Below are 23,971 nucleotides of genomic sequence, written 5' to 3' on the forward strand. Positions count from 1 at the left end.
GTGCGGTGTGCAGCCCCCCCCCCGTGCGGTGTGCAGCCCCCCCCGTGCGGTGTGCAGCCCCCCCCCCGTGCGGTGTGCAGCCCCCCCCCGTGCGGTGTGCAGCCCCCCCCCGTGCGGTGTGCAGCCCCCCCCCGTGCGGTGTGCAGCCCCCCCCCGTGCGGTGTGCAGCCCCCCCCCGTGCGGTGTGCAGCCCCCCCCCGTGCGGTGTGCAGCCCCCCCCCGTGCGGTGTGCAGCCCCCCCCCGTGCGGTGTGCAGCCCCCCCCCGTGCGGTGTGCAGCCCCCCCCCGTGCGGTGTGCAGCCCCCCCCCCCCCCCCCCGTGCGGTGTGCAGCCCCCCCCCCCCCCGTGCGGTGTGCAGCCCCCCCCCCCCCCCCCCCCCGTGCGGTGTGCAGCCCCCCCCCCCCCCCCGTGCGGTGTGCAGCCCCCCCCCCCGTGCGGTGTGCAGCCCCCCCCCGTGCGGTGTGCAGCCCCCCCCCGTGCGGTGTGCAGCCCCCCCCCCCCCGTGCGGTGTGCAGCCCCCCCCCCCCCCGTGCGGTGTGCAGCCCCCCCCCCGTGCGGTGTGCAGCCCCCCCCCCCGTGCGGTGTGCAGCCCCCCCCCCGTGCGGTGTGCAGCCCCCCCCCCCCGTGCGGTGTGCAGCCCCCCCCCGTGCGGTGTGCAGCCCCCCCCCGTGCTCTTCCCATAGGGGGTTTGGTGCTTATAGAGGTGAGGGACTGCAGTGTCCTGGTTATTACCATCTGCCCCATTCTCCAGGTAGCTTTCCTTTTGGCTTTGTTTCTTGTTCATTGCCAAGGAGACCGACCACCGCTGCTCTGACCATGGGCAGCATGAGTTGCCTGACACTCCCTTTAAGATAACAAAAGTTGGCATACTCGCCTTTCTGTATATGTAAACATGACCGCTGCATACAATCACAGGCTGCAGCAGTCCTCTGACTTCCATCGCTTTGGGAGCAGCCTGCGACGGACCCACCAGAAGGGGTTATGCAATCAGGTGTTATGTTACGTGGTTTGTGCCTTTTCACAGGCATGGATGCCCGTAGCGCCCCTCCAGCGTGTTTGTGGTGGTCTTCAGTGCTGGCGTGGTGTTACTAATCTAAGCTCCTGACTGAGCATAAGCCAGAGGTGACGATCACCCGCTCTCAGTGTGAGTCTATGGGGACCAGGCGCTCCTACAGTTGCATGGCTCACTACAGCCAGCACAGGAGCCATCCGGCAGGTCACAAGGAGGGATGAGTGAATAGGTGCAGAGGGAGCCTGGCTACCTGGAGCGCTCCCGATAATCAGCTGCATGTGTCGCCGCCGTGTGACAGTCACAGCACATCCATGGAGAGTCTGTGTTCTGCTACATCTGAATGTTCGTCTCCAGTAGGCATATATGCACAAAAAGGATTCCCGATAGATGACCCGGTGATTGTCGGCACCATTGTAGTCAATGGATCCATTCGACACATACACCTGAATCCAGTTTTGCAAGGCGTTCGGATGCAAGCCCTGATGGGTCCACTGAACATGGCCAAGAGCGCAATGTGAAAGCACCCTTAGATCGGACTACCCCTTTAAGTTTGGAAGCATTGCTCTGAAGCTGGCCTGGAGTGTGGTGCTGGCTCCTAATCCTTCCAGGCTGCAGTTCCCCGCCACTTCTGATCCTGCAGAGGAAAGCTGTATCTGAGGGCGGACCAGCGGCAAGGCGGTGCTGCTGGCCTCAACTGTCAGTCATGCAGAAATCAGGGAGACGGGGGAGCACCATTCAATATTACATGGTAGCATATACGTTATCTTCCAGGAAACTAAAGATCAGAAAGGTTTCATCCAAGATGCCTGTACATTCTCGGCCTGTGTGGCACATGTTGGGCACTGATCCACACTCGTTAGTTTGTTGCCTTTATAGAAGGAAATCTGCTGAATGCGGTATAACTATCAGGGATGTAATTCCCTTTTAAATTCCCTATATTGCTGTTTTCTGGTCCCCTGCCAGTGTTTAGTAACATGTCACACAAGGAATTCCGTCACTGATATCGGTGCAGGTGCCAATGCACATCACAGCTCACTACGGCAATGTTCCTGTGCCCATGGAAGTGTGCCTGCAGACTTTCTCAGGAGAGTCCTTCCTTCTCCACTAATGTCAGGATGAAGATCAATGTTCATATTTGTAAAATTCAGGAGACTCCATTCCTTTTACAATCGTTCTTAGGCATCTCCGTAATCAACATGGCACCAGGAAGGAAAAGAGGCACCCGTGGACAAAAGACTCGTGCTATGAAAAATGAAAAGCTGGCTTCCTTCATTAAAGATTTTGACAGCCAAGGTAAGGATGTGGGGAGATGTTCCAGGTCACTTACAGCTGTATGTATCCCCAGAGGTCAGGCGCTAGGAGCCTGATAACATTCTGCCATGGCACATTGGGAACTGAGCAAGGATACAGTTTTTATGTTTGTTTGTTTTAATCTTACCCTTCCCCAGAAGCCGCAGTTACCATTGGGGTATGCCCGCTATTGCAGCTCACACCTGTTTACCTAGATAGGGATTGGCAAAAGCACCAGACACAAGCCACGAGTACAGATACAGAAATAATATTCTACCCATGATTTACTGGCGTTTTTTACAGTTTTGTTATGGCCACTTAGTCATTCAGGAATGAATTGTGTGTTCTGGAGGTTTATTGCTCTTTGCCCGGTGTGCAGCTACCTATGGCACCAATACAACTTAGAGGGGACCTGACGCTAGATGTGTGCTGCCTAATTCACAGCACCATGAATCGGAGCGATTACAGCCAGGAATATATTACTTTGAATGCTCTTACATTTAGGGAAAAGATAGTTAAAAAAACAAACTCCAGGTTGATTGACAGGTCTCTCCCTTCTTGTACACAAGGGAGAAACTTGTCAATCAACTGGAGCAGTGCAGTTAGAAGTGGACCTAGGCCTACATCAGACTAGTCCGGTCTCTATAGTCCCTGGCCAGCTCTTAAAAGGACATTTTCTCTAATGTTCTGTACCATTTCAGAGTAAGGTCTCCAATAAACATCCTTAGATCATTGGCCACAGGTCATGGACTGGCCATGGGTCTCCTATGAGGATGGCACGCTCAGGTCAGAAGTAGAGTAAGCAGTCATTTTCCGGTTGGGAGACCCGCAGCCAGTCCGAGATCGGACTAATTTGCATGGACATCTACATGAGCCCTAAAACATACCTGGCTGCAGTCGTGGAGTCAGGCTCTAATTCCTGCTGCTGAGGTTCGGGCGGCATTAATCGACTGACGGGTTCCCTGTAAGGCTTGCAATCGAAAAGAGGCTTCAGGAAGAAGGTGTGCTGCTTTAAATTTCCTATTTGGTCATTTCCACTCCCAGTCTTGTGACATTCTGTGCTGGAAACCAGTATAACAAATTCTGTTTTTTGTTTTTTCCTTACAGTCAAGACGATAGTAGAAGAATTGAAAGCCGACGTTGTGAGAAATCTGAAGGAAGTTGATGGCTTGTACAATATTGAGCTCATCAAGCTCCCCGTAGCTGTCAGAGAAATGCGCTGGGTTGATTTCTTCGGTAAGACCGAGTTATTGTGATTTATCTCACTGGATGTTCAGGCTTTGTGTTACTGTGATTCTTGTAGGGGAAGACATTAACAATTGAGTCTCCTGAATCTAAATCATAGAAGTCTAACTATAAATTGTAATTTTCTCAGAACTTCTTGGAAAAGCTGGTGATGTATGTCCCGGGGAACACTTCTATACTCTGCTGATTATGGATTTTAGCCTTTGAATGGTCATGGCAATGATATGGGACAACACAGCATGCTATATCCCCAGCATTGCTTGCCACAGTATCTGGTTCTCCTTCCTTCTTTGCGCAAAGCATGGAACTGATATTTTCTAAACCCTGATTCATAATACTATTAAAATCTGCAACGTGTGCACATGGATGTGTTCGTGTGAATGATGTGAGTACGGTATGTGTGTGTCAGGCCTGCTGTGCAGATCTGCTGTGGGGTGGGTTTGCATACTGCTGTGTGTACTTGGTATTGCAGCCCACCTTAGTCATTCCTAATTGTACAGGTAAATGATGAAGAGGTCTCAGCACGTGGCTAATTGCCATGTCCCTTTCACGTAGCTGATTGGCACAGATATTGAGCATTAAACCCCACAAACCTGATTACCTATCCTTATAAAAGATTATCAGTACTATCATTCCCTTTACAGTTTTGTCAAGATTCAGATTTACTTGTTGGAATACCAATCTATCATTGCTGCCATGAGTGGCCTCAACTGCAATCATGTATTAGATAGTTGATAACTTCCCGATTCCTAGGAGTGTGACCTTCATGGCACCCAACAATCCCGAGAACAATTGCTCAGAAGAGCCACAGATAAATGGAGCATTGGTCTACACTTCATTCTAATAGGAGTGCCTAAGACCAGGCAAGTGCAGCAGTAGGCAGTCTCCGGCGTTAAAGGGAATCTGTCAGCACGATTCTACATCCCAAACTATATGTGCGTGTAGCACTTTGAAAGACAAGTCCATCAATATCTTTATGGTCAGTCCATTACTGAGAAATGAATGTACAAATGAAGCTGAAGGACTATGGAAGATCGGAAGGGAATAGAGCTGGAGTGACAGAAGCTTTCGATCTACCAAAGTACTTCATCTTCATTTCTATATCAATTCAAACATTGATTTCTCGGTAACATAGGAATGGACTGGACATTTAAAGATATTGCCGGACTTGAATTTCAAAGAGCTACATGTACATATAAATAGATTTGGGGGTGAAATCCTGCTGACACATATTCTCTTGTAAGTGTATGTGCCTACGATCAGTTTGCTGCGGGTTTGACGCTGCATACATATGCAGTGTCCATCCCACAAAAAGACAGTTAGGACAGCATAGTGGATGGGATTTTTAGAAATTCCATGTCCACTATGCTTACATAGTCAAGTGCAGATCACCTGCCGAAACTGACATGCAACTTGTCTTTCAAGACCGCAGCATGTCAATTTTTCTTGCAGAGACGCTAGTCTCCACAACCATAATTACATCAATGAAATGTATTGAATGCAGTAAATCCGCATGGTTCTGTAAACACATGTGGATTTACCTGCGTTCAATAGAAGGCAGCGCTTTGGACTTGGTGAACAAGCGCTGCCAGTTCTGGATCATAGGCACCCGGCCGAAGACTAAATGGTGTGGCATCGATTAGCCTGGGCTCCTCAGAGTCCTGGGTTTTTTTTGGGATCGTTGGGCCATGGCGGTGAGACTCCCAGCAATCGGAAAGTTATCTTCTGTCCTGTTCATGGGGTGTCATATTTAAACTTGAGTCCCCCTTTAAGGGTACCGTCACACCGTGCAATTTTCGTCGCTACGACGGCACGATCCGTGACGTCGCAGCGTCGTATGAGTATCGCTCCAGCGTCGTAGACTGCGGTCACACTTTGCAATCACGGCGCTGGAGCAATGCCGAGGTTCGCTGGTACAGTGAGAGCAGAGCGCAGCAGTGACGTCACCGCTGTGATCTGCTCTCACTTTCCGGCCGGCGCTCACAGTCAGAGCGGGAAGCAGACTGCAAGGGACCTGACGGACATCAGATGGTGAGTATGTACGGTTTGTTTTTTTTTTACTTTTACGCTGGTAACCACGGTAAACATCGGGTTACTAAGCGTGGCCTTGCGCTTAGTAACCCGATGTTTACCCTGGTTACCAGCGAACGCATCGCTGGATCGCTGTCACACACAACGATCCAGCGATGACAGCGGGAGATCCAGCGACGAAAGAAAGTTTCAAACGATCTGCTACGACGTACGATTCTCAGCAGGGTCCCTGATCGCTGCTGCGTGTCAGACACTGCGATATCGTAACGATATCGCTAGAACGTCACGAATCGTACCGTCGTAGCGATCGTAATTGCACTGTGTGACAGTACCCTAAGATCACTATAATCTTGCAATGTAAATGGAATGAGCATTAACTAATCTGTGCAGTGTAAACAGGATGCTGGTCACCTGATGACCGAGCCAAACACTCGTTCAGGAGAAATGAACCTTGCTGCTGCACAACAGATCATGTTTTTTGGAAGCACATTGTTCCATGTAAATTGGACCTGTGCTGCTGACAGTCTATACACTTTGATTATTACCGATCTCTCAGTGCACATACCACGGTCTGCCTGTGTAAGCAGGTTATTTAACAATCACCAATCAGCTTAAATTCATTACTGCAGGTCGTATGGCATAAACCCACCTTTAGGTGTGTTGATGTTCATGACATGCTTTCGTATTCGCATTTGATATCACTTTAAGGGATTGTCTCTTAAACAGCCTACATCACCAATTTCCCCTCTAATTACAGGAATGAGTTTCCTAAATTTCCCTGTGTGGATGGGCATTAGCATGTCCCATGCTAACTACAGTTCCATTCACAAATGGGTTTCCATTCACACATGGGGTCCCGTTCTCTGGAGCCGTGTGTGTTTCAATTGCCTTGTTCCCAGTGAGCATACATTATCTCCTATGGTACATGACTAATATTTAAAGGACAACCCCCATTATACACCAGAGTCACACTCTTGACCATATAGTCATATACATGTTAGGCATCATGTGATAAAGTTTAGTAAGATAGTCTTATCCTGCTTTTCTAATGTAGCCTTAACTTTTTTTTTTCCAGCAAAAGGAGGCAGCATAAAAGCTTTAGATGCGGCTGCAATGGTGAGTGAAGTTCAAAGTCTGCAACTGAGACATGACTTGTGATTTCTTTCTTACTTCACCCAGTGGGTGGATGCAATACAACAGTTCGGTATGCTTGTGGGTGGATGCAATACAACAGTTCGGTATGCTTCCATTCTTTATTGTATACTGTATATTGTCACTACCAGTACTTGGGCATAATTGAACATTTATTTATAGCATCGCATAAGAATGGCTATATAGAAAGGCTTTGACTAAAGCCAGATGATGGCCATTATGGCTGATTTAACAGTAAAAGATAAATCTTCATTGTATGTATATATACGTAATCTCTCTAGCAATACCAGTTAGGACTGAGTTAAATGCTAGCACTGCAGGTCTTAATTAGATGTACCTGGCTAGCTTTAACTAGGAACCAGGGCCCGTTGTCACTAGAGGTGTGTCAGTCTGCTGAATGAAGCAGTCAATTGTGCTGAAGCTGGTGAGCGTCCAGACAAAATGTTTAGAATTGAGTCCTCAGTGGTTGATACCTTTTGGGTATGTGTCCACGTTCAGGATTGCATCAGGATTTGGTCAGGATTTTTCATCAGTATTTGTAAGCTAAAACCAGGAGTGGGTGATAAATGCAAAAGTGGAGCATATGTTTCTATTATACTTTTCCTCTAATTGTTCCACTCCTGGTTTTGGCTTACAAATACTGATGAAAAATCCTGACCACATCCTGATGCAATCCTGAACGTGGACATATACCCTTTAATGGCTAACTGAAAAGATGGTAACAAATTGCAAGCTTTCGAGACTACTCAGGTCTCTTCATCAGGCATAGACTAATACAACATCTGAAGAATCACATATTTATACACAACACAGCACAGAACTGTCATTATGGGAGAGTGATAAGTGATAAACAGTTATGTCCATAAATATTGGAACAGTTCCTAGATTAGGAGTGAATGTTGTTGTCCTCTGATTGGGGTCTAATTCTGTTATGATGACCCCCACATGGTCTGAAGTGCAAATTCCTTAAATGATGTAAAAAGACATAAATCCATGCAACACATTCATTCCTGCACTGTGTGTCAAAGGTCGTCATAAATTTATACTCCCAGATTCTCCTGTCTCTCTGAGATTTGAAGTTGCGTTTCTATACAAGTAATTTCAGGTCCATGGTGCTATGATCAGGCATATAAAAATGTTTGGCCACAGGTAGATCCATTCTTTTTTCTTTTATTGTATGGCGGTGAGAATTTATCCTTGTTCTCAGTTTTTGCCCTGTCTCCCCAACATACAGACCCCCAGTTGGACATTTAGTACAAATAATTAAGTACACCACACTAGATGTGATGCAGCTGAAGGTACCTTGGATCTTGTAGTCCTGATGTGAGTTGGGGATCTTTATCTTGTCCGTGGTCATTATAAATGGACAGGTTTTACATTTTTTCTGGTTGCAAGGAAAGGCTCGCTCCTGCAGCTGCTGGAGAGGACAGGGAGCTTCTGACAATGATGCTTCTTAGATTTGGGGGCTGCCTTAAACACAGTAGGGGGGGGGGTGTCTGGAAAAATGGATTGTAAGCGGGCATCTTTTTGTAGTAAAGGTTGTAATTTCCATGTAGCTCCCCTTAGCGACCCAAGATTTGGATTGTAGGTAACTACTAGAGGTACCCCTGTTATTTTCTTCTTTAGCTTTGTAATGTAGCAGTTGATTCCTTGATATTCTGGTGGCTCTTGTGATCTGGTTGTCAAATTGTTCTTGGATGGTAGCCCTGATTCAAAAAGGTCTTTCTGAGGCGATCAAGGTGTTCATCCCTATCCATGGGGTTGGAACATATACAACTGTATCTGATGACTTGGCTGTAGAAAATAGTTTTTTTTTGTTTTTTTTTTGGTTGGAAACTGTCCCATTTAAGGTATGTTGGATGGTCGATTGGCTTCTGATACAGGGATGTCTCTATTTTATTGTTCTGCACCTTAATGATGGTGTCCAAAAAGTTTAATTTCAGTACAGGAGTAGTGTCAAGTTGATGGTGGGATCAAATTGATTAAACTGTTCATGGAACGTCTTTAGCTGTGGCTCAGACTCCGTCCAGATGATTAAAATGTCATCAATGTAGCGGTAGTACGCCAGAGGCCTGATGGGACATGAGGACAAAAAGTCGCTTTCAAGCTTGGCCATGAAAAGATTTGCATACTGTGGAGCCATTTTACTTCCCATTGCTGTGCTGTGTAGATAGATCTTGTTGTCAAATTCAAAGTAATTGTGGGTGAGGATGAATTTCATAAGTTTCACCACAGAATCCGCATCAGTCCCTGTGTTTTCCAGGAAGAATTTGCAGGCATTTAATCCATCCTGGTGTGGGATATTGGAGTACAAAAATTCCATATCCATGGTGGCCAGGATGGTTCCTTCTGGTGGAGGACCTATTGCTGATAGTTTATTCAATAGGTCAGTTGTGTCCTGAATGAAGCTGCGTGTTTAAGAACACCCTCTACCCATCCAGATACCTGTTCAGTAAGGGTGCTCACACATGAAATAATTGGTCTTTCTGGGTTTCCAGATTTGTGGATTTTGGGAAGCATGTAGAATGTCACTGTTCTTGGACTTCCTGGTATCAAGTCATCGGCTCTTGTGAATTTGTCAGGCAGACAAGATACCAACTTGTTTAGTTCCTTGTAATAGTCCTGTGTAGGATCCGACTCCAATTTTTCTCTGTCGCCCATGATGGCACCACGGAGAGAGGGGATCCGCCCACCAAGGACAGGAAACCTACAGATAAAAAGGGCGGTACCACTCTCCCGCATCAGTTGGTTTCCTGTCCTTGATGGGAGACCTACAGACTTACCAGAAGGAAGATCGTGGTGGGATTCCGGGGCCAATCAGTCCGACTCAGGCAGCTGGGTCCCTCTGCCTCGGCTGGTGTGGTCACCCGAAGCGCCACCGCTGGGGCTAGTGGGCCTCTAGGGTGTGCGGGGGAGGTGACATGGAGCTCGCGGTCACCTCCCTAGGTAAGATGCAGCAGCGGCAACATCCAGGGGGGTCCCTCTGTGGTTGCGGGAGGAGCGGCGCGGCTCTCCCTTTGGAAGCGTCAGCCTGCACACTGCATAGCCGACCGGTGTGCAGGGACCGCGCGTTAGGGCAGGCTGCAGGCTGCAAAGAGACCGGGAGCTCCGGTGGGCAGCGGGTCATGTGCGGCACCATCTTGAAACTGCACGTCGGAAAGAGCGATAATGGCACACTCCGCAGGCGCCGGCAGACAGCGTTCCTACGCAGGCGCCGGAAGAGGTGCTTCTGCACAGGCGCATAATTGAATCAAGCGGCGGGAATCGCCGCCGCATAAAAAGAGGCTGCTTCAGTAATCCGTCGGTTAAGGAACCACAGCACGAGCCGCGGCACAGGCCGCAGCGCAAACCGCACCACTAGCCACAAAAAACAAAGATGCCGCAGCAGCGATAAACATACAGGGGGGTCCCTCTGGTTACGGGGAGAGTGGCGCGCTCCCCCCTGAAGCGTAAGCCTGCAATCTGCAAAGGCCGGGGCCCCCCGGTGTGCAAGGGAAAAAAAAAAAAACCCCGCATGCTGCCTCTCCCAGAATCTTCTCCAGGGAAACACCGGAGCTGAGCCTACTTCAGTTGCCAGGCCTGGACCTCATGGGGGAGAGAAAATCATTGACAGCAATGCAGCACTCCTGATGGGACGCCGCTTCCCCTCATGATGGGCTCTCGGCGTCACCAGCTCCCCCTGTTTTTTTAGCAGGTATGGAGCCAGCACAGGTAAGTGCATGGTGGAATGTTCTGTTGATAGCTCATGCCTTTGTGCAAAGCTGTGCTAGAGCTTCATATGTGAGGTATGTTTTCACATATACACAGCCAGACCTTGGACCTCTAGGCTATAATAAGGCCATATGTCCAGGCTACATCTCATGATTTGGAGTTAGTTGCATGTCTTGTCTGCGCAGAGCCTTAGGGCTCATTTCCACATGCGAGGCACACGTCCGTATCTCGCATGTGGAAACCAAGCTCTGGCGCCGGCATTTTGGAGCGGAGCTGTGCAGCTCCATGTGTTCCTATGCGGCCGCACGCTCCGCTCTGGAGTGCCGGCGCCACAGCTTGGTTTCCACATGCGAGATACGGACGTGTGCCTCGCATGTGAAAATGAGCCCTTATGATTAGACTTCAAAGTGACCTTTGGAAGCATGGTTTTCACTTTTTTGGGGTGTCTGGAAAACAGGTGTCTCACTTTTCTTTGCAACTTAACTACTCTATGCCTTGGGAGGACATATAGTGTTAATGGAGCACTTTGCCTCCATGAAGACTGCCCTTGAGCTGCGACTCATTAGTTAGCTCCTTTGGGTGGGGTCAGTCTGACAAATGAGATATACTATTCAAAGTGGAGGCTTATCCGTATCTCTTAGGCTAGGTTCACATTGCGTTAGGGCAATCCGTTTAGCGCTAGCGGATTGCGCTAACGCAATGTTTATTTAGGGGCCGCGTTCAGGGGTCGCGTTGACGTCCCCGCTCTCGCAGATCTGCGAGAGCGGGGAACGGACCTCGGGCGCGCCGCGGACGCTGCAAGCAGCGTCCGAGGCGCGTCACAGAAGAACGGCACATCACTAGCGCGAGCCGAAAAAGGCACGCGCTAGTGATGCGCTGCTGGCGAAATTTACATTGCTGTCAATGGGTGCGCTAACGGACCCGTTGCACGGCGTTAATTGCGACATTTTCGCCTTGCAACGCTGTCCGTTAGCGATCACCCACTAACGCAATGTGAACCTAGCCTTAGAGATTGCTCTTTTGCTTGTAACTATGGGCCGGTTTTCAAGCATGACTGTAGCTCTATGCTTTATATTGTGTGTGGCTGAACATCATATGGCATCATGATACTTTTATGCATTATATTGAGTGCAACACATTGCATCATGGTTCTTCTATGCATCGTATTGAGTGTCTGTGTGTCATATTGCATCTTAGAGCCTCTATGCATCTTACCGAGTGCCCCTGCGTGTAATGGTGTCTCTTTGCATTATATTGCGTGTCTGTGTATCATATTGCTTCTATGCTTTATGTCACGTCTCTGTATCATGTCGCATCATAGTGCTTCTATGCATTATATTACATGCCTCTACGTATCATATTACATCATGGTGCCTCTATGCCTTATATTGCATGCCTCTGTGCATCATATTGCGGCAGGGTGCCTCTATGCATCTTACTGAGTGCCTCTGTGCGTCATATGGCATCATGGTGCCTCTATGCATCATACTAAGTGCCTCTGTGCATTACATTGCATCATGGTGCCTCTATGCATTATATGGCATGTCTCTGTGTATCATATTGCATCATAGTGCTTTTATGCATTATATTGCATGCCTCTATGTATCATGTTGCATCATAGTACCTCTAGGCATCGCATTGAGTGCCTCTGCGTGTTGTATTGCATCATGGTGCCTCTATACATCGTACTTAGTGCCTCTGGGTGTCATATTGTATCATAGTGCATCTATGCATCATACTGAGTGCCTCGGTGCTTCATATTGCATTATTGTGCCTCTACGTATCATATTGAGAGCCTCTGTGCATCATGTTGCATCATAGTGCATCTGTGCTTCATATTGCATCAGTGCCTCTATGCATCATATTGAGTGCCGCTGTGCAGCATGTTGCATTATAGTGCCTTTATGCATCATATTGAGTACCTCTGCTTCATATTGCATCATTGTGCTTTTATGCATCATATTGAGTGCCTCTGTGCATCATGTTGCATCTTAGTGCCTCTATGCATCATATCGAGTGCCTCTGTGTATCATATTGCATCATAGTGCCTCTGTGCTTCATGTTGTATTATAGTGTTTCATATTGCCTCTGTGCATCATGGTTCACAGTGCCTCTGTGCATCATGTTGCATCGTATTGCATCATGTCGCATCTTAGTGCTTCATGTTGCCTTTATGCATTGTATTGCATCATATTGCATCATGGTGCTTCATTGTGCTTTTTTGCTTCACATTGCATTAATAGCCCCTCCATACATCAAAATGTGTGCTTACGGGCATCTTATTGCTTCAGTGCCCCTGTGCCTCAGGGGGTATCATTAGTATCATAGTACCTCTGTGCTTCCTAGTACTTCGGGCTTGGTGTTTTCTTTTTTGGCTCTGTGTTAGACCTTCTGATTTAGGTTATGCAGCCACGCACAAGGTATATCGTGGGTCTACCATTTCACATTTTTGTCTTGGGCCCCAACTCTGGCTTATAGAGTCCTAGTGGTTCAGTTCCAACTTCTGTTGATTCATTCTTTACAACAGGGCTTAGCTGAGCAAGCAGCTTTGCTTGAATTGGCTGAGTAAATTAGCAGTTCTTCCGTAAGGAACAGTTTTTCTCAACCTATGAAGGAACATACTACTGTCCTGGGAGCAGAAAATACCAAGAGGTGGAAGGAAAAAATCCTTACCAATTCCACATGTGACAATCAGGCTGGTTTCCTTGATTAACATCCAGTAGATAGATTCTCGTCCCATAAGCCTATTGTACTATGGTTACCAGGGACGGCATGTCTGCCTTTGGCACCTTGTGGCGAATCAGCACCTCTCTGGTGAGAAGAATCCTGTTTTTCTCTAGCCATAGAGTATGGCTACTCCCTCCATGGCTGTCTGGGTGTATAAATTTACACTGACAAGCTTGCCTTTTAGGATATGTATATGTGTGTAATGTCAGTAAAATAGGAGTGATGATCCTCGTTTCCCTTTCAGCGTTTCTAATGAGAGGCCAACTCTGGTAATGTTAGGAAATATTACCTGCCGGATTGTGTATTCCTTAGTTGCAATAATATCCAACCCTTGTTTGGGGTTTAGACACCTAAGGATTCGGAATAGACGTGATCTCCTGGATGAGTAATGTGTGTGCTTCCTAATGCTCTGCCATTATCCATGTACTAACTGTTATTGGTTTGATCTTCCCGCAGTCCAGGACCGGAGGCTAGTGCGCAAGTGCGGGGTGAGCGCGCGCCCCTATGATGCAAGCAGACGCCGCTGTGCATGACTGGGTAATCCAGTCTGAACAGGCACATGTTGCTTCTCCAAGTCCCCTCCTTGTGGAAATATAGAGCAGGTGGTCGGGGGCCGGTACTCTGAGCCCTAATATATGGCAATGGTCAAAAGGCTGGTCACCCAGACTTCTCTGGTGCATCTCCTCAGAATATTAGCCATAATATTGATTGTGAATGTTTCCAGGAGTGGAGAAGACCATATAGGAACCACCAAACTGCTGGGGGGGGGGGGGGGGGGGGTTAAATCTGGAGGAACTTCCTTTCAGGTTCCAAGTTAAAAGAGGGAGTTTCCAATAACAGCTGTCTTAGAGTTTCTGCAAGGAATTGGAACAGGGGCTAGCCACAAATACTTTAAAAGTTCAAGTCTTGGCTTTAAGGGCCCTGTACAATTACGACCCGGCTGGGTATCGGGGATATCCAGGTTCATCAAAGCATTGGCCAGGTCTAGACCCATCCCCTCTCGGTTTACTCCTCCTTGGAATTTAAACTTGGATCTTATATCCCTATCCAAACCTCCTTTTGAACCCCGGTCAGAGGCTTCTCTGGGAATCTGTCCCTTAAAACATCACTTTATGAATCGGTGGGTTCCCAAGTTCATCAAACCAGTCATCCAGTATCAGCCTGAGCTAGACGCTGGGACTGACGTCTTCACTGAGCAGACTCCACTGCGGCTGGAGAAGGATGGGAGACCGCAGCGGAGATGGTTCGAGATTCCCCCTGTGCAGAGGCGGGAACTCGACACCTAACACACAATACCTAAATTGACTGCGGGAAAGAACACTGTCTAATTCTAACCGACATTCAATCCATCCCTTACGAACTTCACCATTGCTAGGGTTAAAGTGGCAAATACCTTAGAGGGGTAGTTCGAGGCCACTTTCAGTAAAAGTTCCCTTCAATGGGATTTATTTTTGGTCCTTAAAACCCTGTCTAAACCGCCCTTCAAACCCTTAGAGGATATCCCATTAAAACTCCTATCCCTCAAAACATCCCTGCTCGTCGCCCTCTCATCTGCTCGTAGAATAAGCGACATACAGGCACTATCTGCTAACCCTCCTCATACACGGTTTTTAGAGGATAGTGTTACTCTCAAAATAGATCCAGCATACCTCCCGAAGGTGGCATCCCGGTTCCACAGAACTCGAGATATCTCTCCCCTCCTTTTGTCTTAACCCTAAAAATAGGGAGGAGGAATCATTGCATACACTAGATGTCAGGAGATGTTTCATGTAGTACTTAGAAGCCACCAGAGCGAGAGTAGGGAGGATGCCTCTTTTTGTGTGCTTTCAGGATCCCTGGAAGGGGAAAAAAGCTTCCAAAGCTACTCTGGCGAGATGGATCACAGATGCTATCAGCCTATCATACTCATCAAGTGGAATGTCTATTTCAGGGGAGGTCAAGGCTCACTCAACGAGAGCAGTGGCAGCTTCTTGGGCGAGAAGGCCGGAGCTTCGATTGACCAGATATGTAGAGCTGCTACTTGGTCATCACCTTCCACATTCTATAGGCACTATAGATTGGACCTTATCTCCTCTTCGGACCTTACTTTCGGTAAAGGGTTCTGGAAGCGGGGGTCCCTCCCTGAATGTACAAATCTATGAAATCTCTCCGTGGTGCCGTCATGGGCGACAGAGAAAAATATAGTTCTTACCAATAACGGTATTTATCTGAGCCCATGACGGCACCCGTACATTCCCTCCCTTCACTCATGGGTGTGCACGTTAATATAGTGCCATAGTTTATTTTATGATGGGTCACGCGGTATCTCAATTAAGTTAAGTAATATTGAAACTAATAAGCTGTTCCATAGTCTCCCATTGTTCTCTAGTAAACAACTGATGCGGGAGAGTGGTACCACCCTTTTTATCTGTAGGTTTCCTGTCCTTGGTGGGCGGATCCCCTCTCTCCGTGGTGCCGTCATGGGCTCAGAGAAATACCGTTATCGGTAAGAACTATATTTTTTGTTTTAGCGTGTGTCCGTAAGTTGTCTGTATGTTTCCTTCATATAGTCTGATGTGTTCATCATGACTATTGCACCTCCCTTGTCAGCAGGTTTGATGATGATTTCTTTGTTGGTTTTCAGAGACTGTTTGGCCTTTCACTCCTGGGCACTGATGCTGGATGCTTGTCTCCTGTTAGTATCTGTGATGGTGGATTTATCAAATGTCACAGTCTGAAGGAGTCTATATATTTATCCAAATGAGGGTTGCATCCAGGTGGAGGTGTCCAGTCTGACCTCTTCTTTGTTGTTAGGATCCTTTTTCCTTCAGTCCAGGTGGGTTCTGAATCTTCTGTATCATTGAAATATTCCCTCAGGCGCAGTCTCCTGAAAAAATGTTCAATATCACTGCAGAGTTCAGTTTTATCCAGGGCCTTAGTAGGACAAAATGAGAGTCCTCTGGAAATCACGACCAGCTCCACTTTGTTGGGTTTATAATCTGAGAGATTAATGACAGATGCTTTTGTGTCTGGAATGGAGTGGTTGTCCAAGTTGTCAGGTTTTGGCTTTGTTTTGTATCTGTTTCTATAGGGTCCTGAATTGAGGCGCAATCTGTGCAGTTTCTTTTCCTTCTTATTAATCAGAAGGGCCCGTAGTTTGTTGTAGTATTGTTGTAATTTTTGCTGTGTCTTCTGTAAGTGTTTTCCTCTGAGTTTCAAATTGCCCTTGGACTTTACTCTTTATGCTGTAGCAGACATGCAAAAGGTGATTCCTTAATCTCTCAGAAGTCCTGTGACAAAGGTTTTGTGCATAATGGGTATTGTAGGTATGAAGAATTGGGTTTGTAATCCAGAGTCCCTTGGGAATTAGGTTCTCCTTTTTGCATTTAGATAGGAAAAAAATGTCGCTGTCCATTTGCACGTTTCTTCAGAAGTGGTTTTAGTTCCATAAAGATGCGGTACGTTCTGGTATCCTCCATTTTGATACAGGAAAGATGAATATCTTGGTACCGTGTTAGCCAGTAGATAAAAAAAAATATTTAGAATTGAGAGTCCTCAGTGGTTGATACCATCTTTTCAGTTAGCCATTAAAAAGGTAACAAATTGCAAGCTTTCGAGACTACACAGGTTTCTTCATCAGGCATAGACTAAAGCAAATTCTGAAGAATCACATATTTATACACAACACAGCACAGAACTGTCATTATGGGAGAGTGATAAGTGATAAACAGTTGTGTCCATAAATATTGGAACAGTTCCTAGATTAGGAGTGAATGTTTTGTCCTCTGATTGGGGTCTGGTTCTGTTATGATGACCCTACATGGTCTGAAGTGCAAATTCCTTAATTGATGTAAAAAGACATAAATCCATGCGACACATTCATTCCTGCACTAAGTGTGTCAAAGGTCGTCATAAGTTTATACTCCCAGATTCTCCTGTCTCTCTTAGATTTGAAGCTACCTTTCAATACAAGTAATTTCAGGTCTATGGTGCTATGATCAGGCTTACAAAAATGTTTGGCTACAGGTAGATCCTTTCTTTTTTCTTTTATTGTATGGTGTGAGAATTTATCCTTGTTCTCAGTTTTCTCTGTCCCCCATGACGGCACCACGGAGAGAGGGGATCCGCCCACCAAGGACAGGAAACCTACAGATAAGAAGGCGGTACCTCTCTCCCGCATCAGTTTGGTTTCCTGTCCTTGATGGGGAACCTGCAGCAGATTCTTACCTTGATCGTCGATGGATTCCGGGGCCAGTCAGACCGGTACAGGCAGTGGGGGTTCCCTGCCTCGGCTGGGCTGGGCCACCCGAAGCGCCACCGCTGAGACCAGCGTGTCTTTAGGGTGTGCGGGGAGCGGCAACAGCAGCGTTGTCGATCCCAGAAGGTCACCGCCTGTGGCCATTGTCTGGCACAGAAACCCGCTTCACCACCGTGAGGGGCCCCTCCAAGGGTGGGACGCGGCGCGGAGACACGCGCCTTAGCAGCATCAGGAAGCCGGCCTGAACACTGAAGGTTCATATTGCCGCACTTGGGGCACTGTTTAATTACAATCTAGCAAAGAATCGTTGGGTTTCCAGATTCGTTAAGGCGGCAGAAAGATCTAGACCTCTACCCTTACGTAGAGCCCCACAGTGGGACTTAAATCTAGTTCTCACAGCCCTTACCAAAACCCCCTTTGAGCCCTTAAAAGAGCTTCCCTTAAAGATTCTATCCTTCAAAACCTCCCTTTTGGTAGCCCTCACTTCAGCCCGAAGAATTAGCGACATACAAGCCTTATCAGCCGGGCCACCCTTCACGCAAATATTGGAGGACAGGGTGGTATTAAAAACTGATCTGGCATATTTACCAAAAGTGGCCTCCCGGTTCCATAGGTCCCAAGAGATCTCTCTTCCCTCCTTCTGTCCAAACCCTAAGAATGAGGGGGAAAAATCACTACACACATTGGATGTTAGAAGGTGTCTCATCCATTACCTGGAGGCTACTAGGGAGTGTAGGGAGGATAGATCTCTTTTTGTGTGTTTTCAGGGCCCTCGGAAAGGCAAGAAGGCCTCCAAGGGTACGTTGGCAAGATGGATCAGAGATGCCATCAACCTCGCGTATACCTCAAGCGGGATGCCAGCTCCAGGGGAAGTTAAAGCTCATTCAACTAGGGCGATGGCGGCCTCCTGGGCAGAGAGAGCCGGAGCAACAATAGACCAGATATGTAGAGCTGCTACTTGGTCTTCACCCTCAACTTTCTTTAAGCACTATCGGTTGGACTTAACTTCTTCTTCAGACCTTACCTTTGGTAGAAGGGTTCTGGAAGCGGTAGTCCCTCCCTAATGTACAGCCTGTGCAATTCTCTCCGTGGTGCCGTCATGGGGGACAGAGAAAATAGTAGTTACTCACCGATAACGGTGTTTCTCTGAGCCCATGACGGCACCCGTACATTCCCTCCCTCACGCGTGGGTGTGCACATTCTTATAATGTTTAGTTATGTATATAATCAATAAACACGCGGTATCTTTATTAAAGGTTTAGTAATGTTGAAACATTTGTAATCATTAACCTGATGTTCCCTTCATGCTCTGTAAACAAACTGATGCGGGAGAGAGGTACCGCCTTTTTATCTGTAGGTTTCCTGTCCTTGGTGGGCGGATCCCCTCTCTCCGTGGTGCCGTCATGGGCTCAGAGAAACACCGTTATCGGTGAGTAACTACTATTTTTGCCCTGTCTCCCCAACATACAGACCCCCAGTTGGACATTTAGTACAAATAATTAAGTACACCACATTAGATGTGATGCAGACAAAATGTGAGCTGTAGCTGGGATAGAGACAAGCCAATTTCTCTCTGAATGGAGACTGCACGGGTCAGCTAGGAAAGCTGAGCAGTCTGTGTGTTGAAGGATATATAAGTAGCATTGGACCTAAAACTTAACTTTTATTAAACTTTAAAATTAACAAACAATGTGATAAATCTCCATACACATTGCGCAGGTTCTGTAGGGTGCCAACCTCTGCGTTAGGTAGGATCACAGGAGCATAGAGCATGAATAGTGAACAGCGCAGTTTTTTCCCCAGGGCAGTGGTATCTCTCGCAGATTTTAATAAGAACACATGTGGGAGTTTCATATGTGCACATTAACGTATCTTTACATTTTTTTTCTTGGTTTAAACTCAAATTAATACTCATTTTTGTGACATGAGTTCCACAACTCATATCCCTTTCCTTCAGAGCCCGGTACACAAGTTTTTTTGGTATATATACAAAATCGGAGAAAGCCTGAATCATGTTATATGGAATGAGCAAGACATAGGTGCTAATGTTTGTCTTGTTAAGATGGAATAGGCAAGACACAGCTGTTAATATTTGTCTTGTTAATATGTTTGTGTGTTGACATCCCCCGTACATATCTATAATGTATGGGGTGTTTTCTAAGTGCTCGGATAAGATTTAATGCCCTATTGAAATATTTTCATCCTGGCATAACAATCATAAAATTGCACAAAATACACCCGTTGTCCCTGTTGAATTAATGAGTCACTTTTTTTTTTCATTGGGACATCACGCTGTCCAGTTGTGCACAGGCGCAATAATAGCGTCTGCGTGTCACCACTAGGAAGCGTGTACTGTGTATTTTCTGTGATACCTTTGTGCCCGGAAGAAGCTGCTTCTGGTTTTTAATCCCTTAGTTTTTTAGTTTTATGAAAGCAATAAAACTGCACCTGTTTGGGCTAAGCCGCATTGCTCTCTCTCTCTCTCTCTCTCTCTCTCTCTCTCTCTCTCTCTCTCTCTCTCTCTCTCTCTCTCTCTCTCTCTCTCTCTCTCTCTCTCTCTCTCTCTCTCTCTCTCTCTCTCTCTCTCTCTCTCTCTCTCTCTCTCTCTCTCTCTCTCTCTCTCTCGTTCTCTCGTTCTCTCTCTCTCTCGTGTTCTCTCCTAGTGAAACAAAATAGTCAAAGTCAAGGACTAACTGAAGTTAGGCGGACTGGTATAGTTGTGTGGATAGACTTGTCACCTTAGGTATGTTGGATTTGCTATCTCCCCTCGTATGGTACTGTAATTCCCAGCTTGTCCAGCAGGATTGCTCCACCATATGCACATACCTAGCCCTGTGTCGTATCTCCGGACAGTGGTAGCGCTGAATGCCCTTATAGTGATCTCTTGTCTTACTAGTCAGTGACAGGGAAATGTCATGCTAAGTCTTAGTATCTCCCGAGTTCTCCATTTGTATCTTCTAGAATAGAAGTGGGTATCAGCTTGTACTTGCCTCCCTGCAAAGTACTGTGCTAATTATTGTCAAACTTTATTTCCAGTTACTTAAGGTTGATGCCGGCCAATTATCAGCTATTATGACAGGGGAGCTAATTTTACTTATAATGGATGTAATGTTCCCTGGCACGCTCAGGCCAGATCTTAAGTTATAATGTAACTGTCCTAAAAGCTATTACAATCACACATTACTTGTCTGAAGTAATTAGCGTTCTTTAGATAAACCTGTTATCCTTTCATTGTACAATGTTGTGTTTGCCAGGCATAGCCAATTAAATGTCTTTTCACTGGACTCTAGATTGAGGTTTTGCGCGAGAGTTATTGTGATTAAAGCCCTTGAAGTGTAGGTTATTTTCAGTGTTTACAGCAGTATGGTGTGTATGAGGGGTATAGCGAGTCTGTTAGTGTTTAGGGGTCAATACGTTCAACAGGGTAAATAAATAAATGGCTGCGATTAAAAACGCTCAATTATTTTATCATGGTCTCTTTGCATTAGGTGAATGCGGACATGGAGCAAGCAACATCAAGCGTTTCTCAAACTCCTTTTAAGCCGGCCAGGAAAGGTCAGTATATCCTTTCAGTCTGTTCAGGAATATATATTTAGTATATTGACCTGTCCTAGTGAGTTACAATTGCATTCTAATATCTATCGTGTGTGTAAGTTATACATGTAATATATATTACTGGCGTTTAAAAAGGATTTATCCCAGAATTTCAAGGTGTTTTTTTTCCAATGAGCTTACAACGTCAGTGACCTTACTTTAGTGTGTTGGTCCTCCGGTTCCTAAGCTGATCATCCTTCTAGCAGTAATAGAAGTGGGTAGTCCTTCATTGCCACTGTGACTACTACTTTACCCAGAAGCTAATGATCCTCTGAGTAAGCAGTGTAACTTATGCCGTATTCACATGACTGTGTATCACGGTTCAAGCATGTATAAGTCAGGAAAATAGCGGTCTATTGGGAGCGCTGTGAGAGCAGCGAGGGAGTAAAAAGGGAAGCGGGATTCAATGCAGCTCCAGCCGGGCACCTTCTAGAAGGAGCGAATAAAACTTGGAAATACAAGCACGGTCACAGGAGCGCTGAAATGAAGCTAGGACAAGAATATTGTGGTTTACACCAATATTCTTGTCCTGGCTTCATTTCAGCGCTCCTGTGACCGTGCTTGTTTTCCCAAGTTGTATACGGTTCAAGCAAGGGCTGTGTTGCACAGGCTGGCCATGGGTCTCCTGACCTAAACTCGACAGCCTCATATCCAGCCTGCGAGTTGTCAAGTTTGGGTCAGAGATCCACAGACAGTCCACATATCGCTAACTATACTCAATGACGCACTGATGTCTGAATGCGGAATTACTCCTAGCATGCTTGCCTCATGCAGTGAGACAGTGGTGAACCCAGACAAGCACTGTCTTGCTACAAAGGGAAAGAGTGGTTCGAGAAACATGCATCCCTGATACATTATTGCATTTGCACCAATTTTTTTGTTTTGCGGTGTGTCATTCTCTGTCCTCTGATGTGATCGCACATCAGAGGACAGAGAAATAGGGGGATTCGGGGACCCGTTTATACTTACTGGTGTCCCTGGGTCCTCCTGCCAGCCGGCTTTTTCATCCGGTAAGAAAATGGCGGGCGCATGCGCAGTGTGCCCGCCATGATCTGCCGGCAGCTAGAGGAGTTGGGGCTAAATTTAGGGTTCGGGTTGGGGCTAAATTTAGGGTTGGGGCTAAAATTAGGGTTAGGGTTGGGGCTAAATTTAGGGTTGGGGCTAGGAATAGGGTTGCGGCTAAAGTTAGGGTTAGAGTTGGGATTGGGGTTGGTATTAGGGTTACGTTTGGGATTAGGGTTAGGTTTGGGATTAGGGTTAGGGGTGTATTGGGATTAGGGTTAGGTTTGAGGTTAGGGTTGAGATTAGGATTAGGGGTGTGTTGGATTTAGGGTTTTGATTAGGGTTATGGTTAGTGTTGAGATTAGGGTTGTTTTGGGGTTAGGGTTGTGATTATCGTTAGGGTTGTGATTATGATTATGGATCGGGTTGGGATTAGGGTTAGGGGTGTGTTGGGGTTAGGGTTGGAGATAGAATTGGGGGGTTTCCACTGTTTAGGTACATCAGGGGGTCTCCAAACACGACAGCCAATTTTGCGCTCAAAAAGTCAAATTGTGCTCCCTCCCTTCTGAGCTCTGCCGTGCGCCCAAACAGTGGTTTACCCCCACATATGGGGCATCAGCGTACTCAGGATAAATTGGACAACAACTTTTGGGGTCCAATTTCTCCTGTTACCTTTGTGAAAATAAAAACTTGGGGGCTAAAAAATCTTTTTTTTGGGAAAAAAAAAAAATTATTTTCACAACTCTGCATTATAAACTTCTGTGAAGCACTTGGGCATTCAAAGTTCTCACCACACATCTAGATAAGTTCCTTGGGTGGTCTAGTTTCCAAAATGGGGTCAGTTGTGGGGGGTTTCTACTGTTTAGGTACATTGGGGGCTCTGCAAACGGAACATAACGCCCGCAGACCATTCTATCAGTCTGCATTCCAAAACGGCGCTCCTTCCCTTCCGAGCTCTGCCATGCGCCCAAACAGTGGTTTACCCCCACATATGGGGTATCAGCCTACTCAGCATAAATTGCACAATAAATTTTGGGGTCCAATTTCTCCTGTTACCCTTGGGAAAGTAAAAATTTTGGGGCGAAAAGATCATTTTTGTGGAAAAAATGATTTTTTTATTTTTATGGCTCTACATTATAAACTTCTGTGAAGCAGTTGGGGGTTCATAGTGCTCACCACACAGCTAGATGAACTCTTTGGGGGGTCTAGTTTCCAAAATGGGGTCACTTGTCGGGGGTTTCTACTGTTTGGGTACATCAGGAGCTCTGCAAATGCAACATGATGCCCGCAGACCATCCCATCAAAGTCTGCATTCCAAGCGGCGCTCCTTCCCTTCCGAGCCCCGATGGGTGCCCAAACAGTGCCCCCCCCCCCACATATGGGGTATCAGCGTACTCTGGACCCCAAAATCTGTTGAACAGTTTGTCCTAGGTCTCCTGTTACCCTTAAGAAAATAAAACATTGCAGGCTAAAAAATCATTTCTGAGTGGAAAAAAAAGGATTTTTATTTTCACGGCTCCACTTTATAAATTTCTGTGAAGCACTTGGGGATTTAAAGTGCTCACCACACATCTAGATAAGTTCCTTAAGGGGTCTAGTTTCCAAAATGGGGTCACTCTTGGGCGGTTTCTACTGTTTAGGCACATCAGGGGCTCTCCAAACGCATGGTGTCCGATCTGAATTCCAGCCAATTTTACATTGAAAAAGTAAAACAGCACTCCTTCTCTTCCAAGCTCTGCGGTGCGCCCAAACAGTGGTTTACCCCCACATATGGGGTACCGGCGTATTCAGGAGAAATTGCACAACAAAATTTATGGTTACATTTCTGTTTTTACTTTTGTGAAAAAAAAAATGGGTCTGAAGTAAAATGTTTGCAAAAAAAAGTTAAATGTTCATTTTTTCCTTCCACATTGTTTCAGTTCCTGTGAAGCACGTAAAGGGTTAATACACTTCTTGAATGTGGTTTTGAG

The 23,971-nt window shown here is 46.5% G+C and overlaps 1 protein-coding gene across 2 annotated transcripts in view; it reads left to right on the forward strand.

The window, feature by feature from the left end:
• CDCA8 (cell division cycle associated 8) overlaps nt 1-23,971 on the forward strand; it is a 59,968-nt gene that overhangs the window by 1,754 nt on the left and 34,243 nt on the right. For both annotated transcript variants that reach the window (XM_077295893.1, XM_077295894.1), the window contains exons 2-5: nt 2,192-2,305; nt 3,410-3,538; nt 6,654-6,694; nt 20,894-20,960. In XM_077295893.1, the coding sequence (XP_077152008.1) occupies nt 2,209-2,305; nt 3,410-3,538; nt 6,654-6,694; nt 20,894-20,960 (334 nt within the window). In that variant the 5' untranslated portion in view covers nt 2,192-2,208. The remainder of the gene's footprint in view (nt 1-2,191; nt 2,306-3,409; nt 3,539-6,653; nt 6,695-20,893; nt 20,961-23,971) is intronic.

The sequence above is a fragment of the Ranitomeya variabilis genome, chromosome 3 (genome assembly GCF_051348905.1).
Source record: "Ranitomeya variabilis isolate aRanVar5 chromosome 3, aRanVar5.hap1, whole genome shotgun sequence".
Lineage (NCBI taxonomy): Eukaryota > Metazoa > Chordata > Amphibia > Anura > Dendrobatidae > Ranitomeya > Ranitomeya variabilis.